Below are 12,891 nucleotides of genomic sequence, written 5' to 3' on the forward strand. Positions count from 1 at the left end.
CAGCCACTGGTAACTAGAAGTGAACCTGCCTGTCAGTACAGATTCAATGCCTCTGTCTATCATGAAATGTCTGCTGTTCTTAACACTGCAGGGGAAAAGAAATCGTCCTCCCCTGTCTGTCTTGTCATAATGCAGAGTGGAGTAGTTGTAAGAGTTATCTTGAGTAATGCTACAGTAGCTGCTGTCTTGATTTTTGCTCATACTTGGGCAACAACAAAACAGTTAAAACCGGGAGCTTGCAGAACCTCTGTCTCATCCGGAGTAGGGGAAAGTTTTCAGCTGCAGCATGGGGCAACTTCTGAGAGGAGGAGAGCTGCATACAGCGTGATTTATGTATGGCGTGAGCTGCATATGGGATGATTTATATACCTGTCAACGTTTCACAAGTGCAGGAGGTTCTTCCCCAATTTTCCGCAAAGAGAAGATTAGAGGACATTTATGGGGTCTCTGTTTGTTTCCTTTATGACACGCAGTTGGATTGCTGGTGTGTAATGCACTCTGATTGCTTCCCTAGATGTTGAACTTCACCCCAAGCTTTTATTTAACTGCTTGTTGCTGTTATTAGATGTTTCTGAATTCTCTTAAGCAGTCTGTTTGGAAAAACAAAAACAACGACAAAAAAAAAAAAAAAAAAAACCAAAAACAAAAACAAACCACAAACCCAAACAACTGACAGTTTTATTTCTCAAATTTTGTATTAATTTTTTCAGTAAAAACTTGTCTAGGCTTAGAAGTGTACTGTGAATAGTTTCCAGAAGGGTTGTCTTAGTAAATGTATATGATCATGTCCTAAAATGATCTCATGGTTACTAGGAGATCCTGACTTTTTTTCCTGAGGATTTACTTGTCGTTCTGCATGAATCAAGGTGCATCCTTGCCTAGGTTTTGTTTTCATCTTTCCCTTAGGGAAGAACTAGCACTTTGTGTTGACAGAATTATAACAAGATGTTTAGCTAGCGACAGAATAAAGTCTGAGGGTGCTGTCTGGATCATCTGCCAGCTATGCAGAGGGACGTGTTTAGCATTTCCAAAAATCAGATTTTTCTCACTCAGGTTCAAGTTCTGCAAATTTCTAAGTCCACTGAAGCAGTTAAGAGCTTCAGCTCAGACCTCCTAAGTATGATACTCTAATTATGGATCATAAAAAAAAAAATAAATCTGTGTTGGCTAAAAATCTTGCCTTAATGCAGAATTAGCTTCTTACAACTTGACATTTCATCTCTGTGCATTTCCCTTCACTCTCACAGCCGTGAGAGGTGCACACTCCAGCTTCAGGTCTTGCAGCTCCCCAGTGCTAACATAATTCTTCTGCCCTGCTAATGCCCAAGGATGAGTTGGCAACACGGTCACTGCAGTGCAGGCTGGGCTGGCTCAGGAAGAGTTATCCAAAGCGTAAGTAAGAAAATGAACTTTTCCCCCTGGAGTCTGCTGCAGAGTGTGGAGGGCTGGGCAGAGAGGGGGTGTCGGTCCCACAGGTAAACGAGAGGATGTCCACGTGTCCACCAGGCCAGGTTGAATTGCATTTGGTGTGTGTAGCGCTGTGTTGGTGAAATATAAATGAGCAGAGGAGAGAAGCAGGCGAGTGACTTCCAGCTGTCACTCAGAGAGCAGATCTGCCATTCCCTACTGCACGGCCTTTTTTTCCAGTTTCTTTTCTGTCCCAGTAACAACATGAAATACCACAGGCTCTTTGGTTAGATTAGGTGATGAGGGGCATAGCTCAGCGTGTCTGAGCATGCCAGATGTATTTTGGGCTCTAGAAAGAAGCATGCTACAAGATTTAGTCTGTATTTAGTCACTGGCCTACTTTGCAGGATATTTTGCATTTCTGAAAACTTTCTCAGCGGAGCTATGCCTTTTTTTTTGGCCTTCTTTCTGTTTCTGCCTTCAAACATTTAATGTCTCTCACAGTTACTGAAGGTTGGAAGTAGTAACACCTAGCCATTCAAGTGCTGCCTGCATGTTAGTTTTTAAAAGTGTGTTTATTCCCTTTCCTCTTTTCATCTTGTTAAAGGCAAGGCTTGGCCACTGCTGTGCTCTGTCACTTGGGCAAACACAGTGGATGTCAAGCCGAGCCTCCTACATTTTGGAGGAAGCTCTACTTTGAACCATCACCTTGCATAAAATGACAGGAGCAGTGACTTCTTACTTAAGACATCCTTTTCTCCTGAGGCTGTACATCCCATTTCACAGGGAGAGAGTTTGTGTAGCTGCCTCTCTGAGCCCCTTGCCAAGAGCCTTGTCAACAGACTTTGGGACACTCTTTGGCCTTCACAAGGTACTTTAGGAACACACATACATTTGAAGTCTTAATTTCTGTGAGACCATCTGGAGTTCTTCTCCCCCCCTTCCTAGGGAAGCTAATAAAGGCAACCTTGTGACTTAGTGGTTTATTTTGGAAGCTGCTGGAACTCGCTGGAACAGTGGCTGGAGGAGCCAGATTTGGCAAATGTTGTCCCATGAACTCCGTTGCAGTGGGGAAATGTCACAATCCCCCTGCTCTTCCTTATGCCAGAAAATGGGTCACTGCAGTGAACTGGTACACTGGTTGGTAAGTGGAGAAGAGGCAGATCTCTGTTGGGAATAAGGGCGTGCTTTCGTCTGGTGGGTCTGAAGGAAACAGGTCTCATATCATCACAGTGTGTGTGGATACGTGTATGGACCTCAGTCAGCTTTGCCCATTTTCAGCAGAGGAAACTGGGGCACTGAGGCTAAAGGTACTGTGTAAATCCATGCAGGATGAAGAATTTAACCATTCATCTCCAGGATCAAGGAAGGACCCTAGTCCAGCACTTCATCTCCTAGCAAAAATCTTATATACATAATAGAAATTTTAAAATAAATTACTTTAACAGACTTTTGTCTTCACAGACAAACAAGTGCTAAGTGCTTCTTCCCAATATCGTTATTAGCCTTTCTGTCTTTGACAAGTCCTGTGCCACTTACTGGGCTGACTGCTCATGAATTGTGAAAAAGCAACAAGTCTTCACACATTAAAAATGTATTCATGCTTCATTTTCTCATGTTATCTCATAGTATAAAAATCTTTATACAAATGTTTTTAGCCATTAATACCTTCTGAGATGTTATTTTAGAGTGTAAGGCATTCAAGGATTGATGTCTGCTCCATGCCTGGAAAAGGCTGGAGCAACAGTTGTTCCGCCAATCTGGAGCCTGGAAAAGAAAAAGGGACATATTTTCTGCTGAATAGGTGTATTTAGAGAAAGCATCAATCCTTGACATCAACTTCAGGGTTTTCTAGGAAACAATTGTATACAGATGTGGTATTTTCCTGTTGGTTGTTCTGAAGGATCCGGAGTCTCAAGAATATGTGAAATCACTCTTAATTTTTAATTTTGCCAGTATTTCAGGGTTTCAGAAACACTTCCTCCTTGCTACCCTGGAACCCACACTGCACATCAAAAGAAATTAAAGATGGTCTTGAGACTATGAATGTGGGTATATTGTGTGAGACTGAAGCGACTGTGGGGAAACTGAGAGCGAGCAGGAGGTGGGCTTGGGGCTTTCCATCTGATATCCCCATATCTCCTGAAACCCTTCTTACACCGTGTAGAGTTTGCTGATGGATATTTGTTGCTGAATGTTCATTTAACACCTCGCCACCTCCCAAATGCCATTTTTCTGGAGCCAAACAAGCTGGATAAGAAAGCAGAGGGTGGCACGAGACATCTTCATGGCAACTGCTAGCAGAAGAGAAGCAGCCCTCAGAAGAGGCAGATGGTTTGGGCAAAGTTGCTTCTAGCTTTTGACATCAGTGTGGGCCTTTTCACTCTGCTTAGCAGTCTTTAGGATGGTGAAGGCTTTATTTGTTAAAGTCCCTTTCTGTCTGTCAATTTTTTTGTTTGAAAGAGCTTGCTCTTCTTTCAGATGAGACTAATTAAAGAATAATTAAGATGTCATTAAAAAGGTGATCATAAAATGGAAACTGTCAAAAGAAATATTAGAAGATACCTATAATAATGGTTTGAATGTAATAACTGTTAGTAATTGGTAACCATTTATAGGAAAGAACAGAGAGCTCAACTTTTTAATTAAGCTATTTTTGATAGTCTTTTTTAGATCTGTAGGGATACATGGGAATATTGTGATTATTGTGCTGTTTCATTGACTGAGAAGCTGTAAGAAAGTTGTATTACTGCACGGGATAACAACAATAGATGAATATTAATCCTCTTCAGAGTATTTTTGGTGGCTTTTTGTTTCATTGCCTGAGAAGCTGTAAGAAAGTTGTATTCTTACTGCACGGGATAACAACAATAGATGAATATTAATCCTCTTCAGAGTATTTTTGGTGGCTTTTTTCTAGACAGACATTACAGATAAAATCATTTTCAAAGGAGTGCATCGCTGGCTGCAGCTGGTAAAATGTTGACAGCTCTGCTGAGGTCAGTGGAGCTAGGTGATATTCGTCTAGGATAGGCTGTATGGTATGGTGTGTATGTTCTGCATGTCTCATATTCACTGGGTGCAAAGAGCCAAGAAGAATCCTCCTTCTAGGAAGAGGACTTATTGTACTGCTCGGTAAATTCAATAGAGACAAACCTCCTGACCTTTGGAAATAATTTTGAATTGCTCAAAAGTTTTTCTCTGTGATATTTCAGGAAATATATTGCTTTAGAAATGACCTAATTTTAACCTTTTCTGAACTGCTTTATGATTAGAACAGTCACATGCTGAGGTAGGACCCCATTAGTGGATTTAAATCATCTGTTTACTTCTGAAAACGCGCATTGTTACGGGCTCCGCTGAGTATTCCTTTTTTTTTAGAAAAAACAAAATCTTTTTTTTTTTTTCTGTTGCAGGACAGAACATCGCAATTATACCAGTTTGGGAGCAAAATATGGAATGTGTTTCACTGCTGACCGAAGGCAGCCAAATGAACAGTATTTATAGTAGTTTGAAAATCAGCAGTTAGCAGTTTCTTCACATTCTAACACTACCCAGCACTTTCCAGAGAGAACTCATTGTTTACAAGAAATCTGCTTTCCAAATCCGTTGCGGTGCCCTCCAGCCTTGACTATTAACTATTTGCAAAGGGGAAGCTAACCTACGGTTTGGGGGAAGATGGCAATGGATGAGTACCTGTGGATGGTCATTGTGGGTTTTATCATTGCTTTTATTTTAGCTTTTTCGGTTGGTGCAAACGATGTTGCAAATTCTTTTGGAACAGCCGTGGGCTCTGGTGTCGTTACTTTACGCCAGGCTTGCATTTTGGCTTCGGTTTTTGAAACAACTGGCTCAGTATTACTGGGAGCAAAAGTAGGAGAAACAATTCGGAAAGGTATCATAGATGTGAACCTGTACAACAACACTGTCCCGCTGCTGATGGCAGGAGAAGTGAGTGCAATGGTTGGTAAGTAATGCTTTCCTATTCCAAGAAATGTTCTCTGTGTATTTCTATCTTGTTTGTTGTGAATATGAATAATTCTTCCCTTCTTCTGGACTTGCACATCTGGTTTTGTGTGAACGCAGGGGTCCTGTATTCCTTTTTTAGTCTTCTACCTTTGTTTTTGTTTTTAAATGCTTCTAATAATTTACATTTTTGGATGATTCAGCCACTTAGCTAGTAGAAGAAAAAATGTTTAGCATAATGGATCATAATTGTATTCCTAGGGCACTGAAAAGAATATTTTGAGGATTTTTATGATGGTAAATGAAAAATATGTAAGCATAGCATTTGTGCCTGTATAGAACATCCTACAGAAACAGCACTTTGCAATCCATAAATATGAGAAGGAATTACCTAAAGCTTTTTTTTTTCTAAATTACAGAAAATCCAAACACTTTTGCTTACACTGATTGTCTAGCTAAGTAATTTCAATTAATTATACACTTCACCCTTGCCCGTGATGAAACTAAAGGAACAGTAAAGATAGATGGTCACACATTTAAGGTCTTTTTAGTTTTTCTGACTCAAACTGACAGCAGTTCAGCGTACCGTGGAGTCTGGTCCACGTGCTTCTGTTTGCAGTTAAATTAATCTCCATTTAGAACAAATAGCATATTCTGGGGTAAGTAACATTAAGCCAAAGTATTTTCTCTTTGTTTATATGCAAGAGACTTTGTGAGCTTTTGGAGAGCTCCCTCAAGGATCAATAGCAAACTTGCTTTTAAAGGGCAGGAGACAGCAGGAAGGAAACCCTTTCTCTCTGAGAGAGGCAGCCCAGGCAAGGGGCCAGCCTGTCCATCCCACCACCACTTCTTCAGTCTGACAGGTCCATGGCATCCCACAACAGGATGCTGTGATTTATACAAGCATCACAGCATCCTCTGTTTGAAAGATGTGTTCCATTCAAAGATTTTCTTCCATAACCTTCCTTAAACCTAACACAATTATTATTTCCACCTAACTCTAACTCCCCAGTTTTCAGGCAAGGATCTGCATTAAAGATAGGTGAATCCATGCAGAGGTTTACTACATGCAGTTACTTTTGCATTTTCTTTGTGGAAATAGGAAAATTTTGCTTTTTCTCAAATTTTAATGGATCAAGATAGACATTGAGTGCTCATTTCGGGACTTGTCTGAGGTAGCTCCTCTGTGTGCTTGAAAACTGGGAGGTGGTTGCCCTAGGCTTTCACTGGCCCCTGACCCTCTTGAAGGTTGCCCAAAGGGAAGAGGGGTTGGTTAGTGAGGAGTCGCTGCTGAGACCTCAGCCACTTCCCCAGACAGTCCCTCAGTGAAGTTGCCAGCTTAAACCACATCAAATGCTCTTGGGCACCCCCTATCAGTCCTTCTGTCCTGATGTTTTCCAAGGTCAGCTCCATATTTCTGGGCTCTCCCTCAGGCTATAGCGTGGTTTCTTAGTACCACTCCACTTGCACTATTAAGCCTTCTGCTTCCTGAGATAGCTCCATCATTTCCCAGGGGGTTGTGCCTGGGAGCAGCCTACACCATCTGAAATGTAAGTGACCTGCACCTTCTGACCTTCACGTTCTTGGTACTCAAGGTCCACACTAAAGGAAGAGTCCCTTTCCTTTTCTGTGTCTATTTCTGGCATCCTGATCCTGGCTGGGCAAAGTTTTAAGTCTCAAATGCCCCCTGCAGAGGCAACTGGCCAGAAGCTCAAAGAAAACAACTTATTTGCATGCATATTTACATAAGCCTGTGTGAACTTCATGACCAGTTGCATTCCCTTCCTCTGTGGAATTCCAGTGTGGAATTAAGAAGAAATTCCACATTTTAAATCTCAGAATTAATCATAAGTTACAAACTGCAGATTTCAGATTTTTTTTTTTCCTCAAATCCATCTCCAGCTTTTCTCTGGATGTATGATGTTGGTTTTTTTTTCTTCTGTGTTTTCTCTGGACCTTCCTGGATGTTTTCTTTTCCTCTTTCTCTTTCTGTTTTTGCTCTGCATTTTCCCCACCCCATTCTCTCATGCCTCATGATCATGTTTTTGCAAATGGATTTAGCTTCTGAATTTTGATGAGGCTTAAATGAGTCAACAGTCTGGGAGAGACCAAAAGTCACTGTATCCCCTTTCCAGATGTTGGTGGAAGATCTTTTGATGCTTGCAGCAAACAACAGATGGTGATTTTCAGGGCAACCTTCTCTCCTAAGAGAAAAGGAAGCAGGGAGCAACGGGATTAACATTTTTAAATATAAGATTTTGTAATAATTTGTAGCATATTAAGATGTTGTTTGTTAGGCAATTGGGAAGTTAGGAACTGTTGCTCTTGAGAGTGAATTGTAGCACTTCCCTAGCATTAACTAATTGTCAGGTTATTGTCAAGAATTGACCGAGTGTTGTTCTACTGGTCTTAGTGAGAGCCAAAGTCAGCAGCTGCTCCAACCAAGGAGATGCCATTGACAGAGAGGACATCCCAGCCAGGACCAGCAAAGCAAAGTACTAACCTAGTCTTGCAGATGCCATGGCACTCGATGGGGGCTCAAGCCTGGCACACAGCACCAGAGCCTCAGGAGAATGGATGTGGTGCCTTCAGCAGCAGGGGAGCATGGAGTACCCTGAGCCGAAAGCCAGTGCTGGTGACTCTTGGTCAGGGCAGTCCGCAGCCAACCCTCTTTCTTTAGGAGACAGCAGTTAAGAGGAGAGGGTGTATGGCCACGGTGTCAGCAGGCATGAAGAGTCCGAATTTGGGACTCTATGACAGGTCTAGTGAGCCTCCTGGTACCTAGGTTAGTTTTGCAAAGATAAAAATCGGGAACATGGATTTTACGGTAAAGAGGAGTTAAAGCTTTGGTGTAGGTAAAGGCATTGCAGGCCTCAGAGGGAAGTCCTGCTTTCTTCTGCTTCTTAATGTGCTTCCTCAATCATCTTTAGACCATGCATTGTCCTTCTCAGACCATCCATCACTCCTCCACTGCTTTCCTTCTTGTTCTGTTTGTTTTCAAGTTGGGTCAGTAAGAAATAATGCCGTAGCCCCCTGTTTCCCCCCTAAGAAAAAAGACAGCCCTCACTACACATTTGCAGTGCAGCTGTGGCTTGGTTGCATTTTCCCTGTTCTTTTTTTACCAAATATTTTGTAATTACTTATCTATGGCTGGCTTATCTGCCTCTTTACAGATGTTACCATGTTTTCACTTTCACCTCACTTCCACTTGCTGGTCTCCAAGTTCATGTCAAAGGTTTCTTTTATTTTAGTACATGGGAAAACAAGCCAAAAAAATAAAGAGCAGGTGTTCCCTGTTTCATCTAGAATTTCCAATTGTAACAGGAGCACCAGTTGTTTTGGGATAGTACTCCAGGAGAGATCAGTTTTACCAACTGGTTGACTTCCAAATGTAGTCAGGTATGTTGCCAGCAAATCACCCTTTGCGGACAGCTCTGTTTCAAGATCTCCAGACCATCCTCTCCTGTTGAAATTGAGGATGAAGGCTGGGATTTTGCCTAACTATGTTCAGTGGCCTTGCTTTATCACCTGTGTGTGCTGCAAATCTGAAAACAGAGCTGACATGAGCCAGAAAGTATGAGCTCTCTCATGGCAGTTTAATTGCTGCCACTGGGGCCTCTTTAACACATGAATATTTAATCTTAAGGCCATGAAGTCTTAAGCTTAAGAGATCTTTCTGAGAGTCTCCTAATATAAAGCAAGATCCACAGAAAGCTCGTGTCACAGCCAGAATGATTTGGCAGTCCAAGAAGAGCAGGGAACCTGAGTCCCTGCAATGTGAAAATGAGTTGGAACACGGAACTGTGTGCATGAGGGCTTGGTGGCCAACTGTGGTCTGATCTAACTAGTGAAAGTTGGAACTGAAAATACAAGGCACCCTCTCTGGTGCATCTTGGCATCTTTTTTTGGGGTCATCTGTTGGGACACCATACGTCACACTTACTTTACAGACTATTAGCCACCATCCCTTAGTTAGTTTGGGGATCTTGTTTCCTTATGCCAAGCATATCTTTGGCTACTCCATGACTAAGATAATCCTTTTTTTGCCTTTCTGAATTTCTTCAGTACCACAATGAGCTGCAAATGAAAGCAGTGAGAGAGTTGTTATTCCCTCCTCAGTCTGTTTTCCCTATAGAGGACTCCAGATGGCTGCAAGTCACTAAGAAGAGGCATAGAAACTCCCTGCCCCACAATTTGAGCCCTTCTGTGGTAGCAGCTGAATTTAGGAGCATGTGTAGTTCATTTGTGAAACAGTGGATGACCACTTGGAAGTTTCCAGGTCCAGCCAGCTCTCAAGGATGAGGTTTTATAAGCTTGATGCAGACTGAGAGCAGTTTGTGTATTTAATTAGACAGGCTGTAATTACTGACAGCCTTCAAAAAAACAAACAATAAAAAGCAGAATTGTTGTGCAGTGTAAAGAGCTGTTAGTAATAAAATGTCTGTGTCTAGAAGTAAGATGCAACATTCAAAGCTGCTGTAGAACTGTCAGTATCTGCGTTTAGGGACAGAATAGGAACAAACTCTCTTTAGGAGATCTCTGTTGTGTATGTGGAGTGTAGGCAGAGCTCATAAAAGAGTGTGGGCATGTGGCAAAGAATTTTCTGTGTGATGTTATTGTTACTGTTGTTGTTTATACCATGCGTTTGTTTGATTTTTTCCTAGGTTCTGCTGTTTGGCAGCTGATTGCATCATTCTTGAAGCTCCCGATATCGGGGACCCATTGCATCGTAGGTGCTACGATTGGATTTTCTCTAGTGGCAATTGGCACCCAGGGAGTCCAGTGGATGCAGCTGGTCAAAATTGGTAAGTGCTTTTTTCCTTTTATACATGAGGGTATGTGAAATAGTGTGCCCTGCCTGTAAAAAAATCCTTAAAAATCTGCTTTGCGCTGATAGCACTCCCTCCTTCAATTATTTTCCACCCCAGTCCTGTCATTCAGAAAGTCCACTGCTGCTGTGTTCCTTAGGGGCTGCAGTGTGTCTCCAGTGGAGGAAGGGGTAAGATGCAAGTTGAGCTTCCCCAGCAGTAGGTTGAGGACATATGGTCCCTCAGAGATATGCTTCAAGGTGACATTCCTCCTCTTCTAATTCTTTTCATGGCAGCTCGTACCACCTCCTTCTTGCTCTCAACAATGCCAGCCATCATGTGAATGCCCACAGTCATGTTTCTCCACCCACCAGCTTCAGGGAGGCGAAATCTGGGCATAGAGCACATGTTTAACTCACAGCCTCCCACTGCCAAGATCAGCACAGCCAAGCAGGGATGTGAAGGAGTTTTCGTTATTGTTTTGGAAGCCTCGTAACCCGAGTTGCAGCCTAAACCCTGTATTAAAAGGATTTGATGCTGAAAGCATGGAAATACAATTGAGCTTTAGAGGAGCTGGAGCACTGTGTATTTTTTTAATTCTATTAAAAAGTAGCAGACAGTTTGCAATGACAGCAGAATCAATCTGTTAACCATGCCACAAAGAATAAATCATGCTGGTTGAGATTTCCAGAGCGCTGCCCTAATCCGGTTTTACTGAAATCAGTGGGAGTTTTGCCACCTACTTCAGTTAAATCGGTCCTGGACACTTTCAGATCTGGCCTGCAAAAAATGTAAGTGCATTATTCACTACAGTTGATGATCCTATGGCATTTTGGAAATCGAGCCTTTTACTCTGTGAGCAGCATGGTATCCTGCTAGGTGCAATTGCTTTCCACTTCCTTGCAACATTCATGGTCATAGTGATTAGGAAATTACAGGGCTTTCCTGGTCCACTTTGCATCAAACTACAATAAATTTTACTGATGAATTTGATTACTAAACTTGCAAAATTATCAGGAAATGGTTTGACTGATGTTTCTAGTAGTGCCTCACATTACCTTGACTTTCATGAGAGACAGTGAACGTTGAGTTCCGCTAGTTTTAATTAAACATACGTAACATTCAAGTTTATTGTTCGTTAACTAGTTTCTTAACTATTAGGCAAGTATACTGCTTATTTCAAGTTTCATTCTTTCTTTTCTTCAACACAGTTGCGTCTTGGTTTATTTCCCCACTGTTATCTGGATTGATGTCTGGAGTCCTCTTTGTGCTGATTAGATTCTTCATTTTGAACAAGGTAAAGTAATCTCCCTGTTACAATGACTGTTTAGTATGAAGGCTGTGTTCTTATTTGGGTGCTGGCAGTTCCAGAGTTGAAAGTTTGTGGCTTGCTTTTCAGGCAGGAGACCAGTCATTCTTCTAGTAGCCATTTGAACTGCACTTGCTTTTAGAGTTCTGAAAGCTCAGAGTAAGTAATTTGATAAGTATTTGAGGCTTAGAAGGTGCTACATGGTAATTAATGTTGTATATTCTGTTTGATTAAAGGATAGTACACTGAGATTGCCTTTGTATTAGTACAAACTTGTTTGCGTTGACTTAGTCTTATGATAGCCATTTTGACTGTTACTTAAACAGAAAAGTCCTTCTTGGAGATACTATAGCTGGTATTTCATAGCTGTGAAATTTTAAGCTTTGGTTTTCTAGCACTTTATACAGAAGGTGGGCATCTGTGTATTTCCTAGATTCTCTAGATACCCGAATCAGTGGGTTCTAATGACCTCAGTTAAAAGTGGCAGCTTTGGGGAAACATCAGTCCATAGATCTGTGGTGTGGGAAGTGATTTGCCTGCCACCTCTCAGGAGCTGGAAACCAGAACGCTTTTATCTGCTCTTTCCATTTCTCTCATACCATTCAACTTGCTAAAATGGGTGAGTGCAGTGCATGACAACGACCTAAAATAAGGGATGCTATATTAGCAGCTCTACAGGCAACTTAAATAGATGAGGGATTAATACTTTTGCTATAAGTAACACCACCTGTAACCTCAGCTTCATCATTCTTTATTTCTGATGTAAATAAATGTCAGCGATAAAGTCAGATGATAAATTTGATCAGACTCAGGTTTGAATTCAAAGTGACTCAAGCTGCATAAAGGACGAGAAGTTCCTCTATTGCATTCAAAACCTAACAACAAGAAATTAGTCATCAAAATCACATGAACTCTTGTACAGAAGCCACCTACTTAAGCATTCAAGAGGCAGAAAAAGTTCAAACTAAGGAAATTGTCTTCTGACTGCCATCTGTGCCATTCAGAAAGTAGTAAGACCTTTAGAGCTTATGGCATAAGCAGGTAGCAACTTGCCTTGTGCGTGTGCATAAAAAAAGAGCAGCTTTTTAGCTTATGAGCCTGTGGCCTGGTGTTGGAGTTCATGCCCTTGTGTGGGAGTGCCTGTGAATAGCAGCTGGCCCTGCAGATACAGCCTGTGCTGGATCACGCTTCAGGAGCGGGGCACAGCGCAGGGTGGCTGCAGCCCGCTCTTGGCTCCATTTTACAGCTCGTGGCAGCGAGAAACAAAACCGCATTAGCCTGCCTTTGGCTTCGCCGGGCTCTTTGCAAACACCCGGAGCCCCTCAAAAGGCCAAAGCCTTCTCCTCACAAAGGCTTTTCCTGTGGCTCGCACGGTGCGTTTCCGCCGGGCCACCGGCCGAG

General features: G+C 42.0%; 1 protein-coding gene across 1 annotated transcript in view; it reads left to right on the forward strand.

Annotated features, from left to right (window-relative positions):
* LOC103781581 (sodium-dependent phosphate transporter 2-like) overlaps positions 1-11,478 on the forward strand; it is a gene marked incomplete at its 3' end in the record, with an annotated part of 12,715 nt that extends 1,237 nt beyond the window's left edge. The window contains exons 2-4 of the mRNA XM_008949307.1: positions 4,824-5,374; positions 10,038-10,178; positions 11,393-11,478. Coding sequence (XP_008947555.1) covers positions 5,086-5,374; positions 10,038-10,178; positions 11,393-11,478 — 516 coding nt within the window. The remainder of the gene's footprint in view (positions 1-4,823; positions 5,375-10,037; positions 10,179-11,392) is intronic.
* Positions 11,479-12,891: the final 1,413 nt, after the last annotated feature.

The sequence above is a fragment of the Merops nubicus genome, unplaced genomic scaffold (genome assembly GCF_000691845.1).
Source record: "Merops nubicus isolate BGI_N331 unplaced genomic scaffold, ASM69184v1 scaffold48911, whole genome shotgun sequence".
NCBI classification, from domain to species: domain Eukaryota; kingdom Metazoa; phylum Chordata; class Aves; order Coraciiformes; family Meropidae; genus Merops; species Merops nubicus.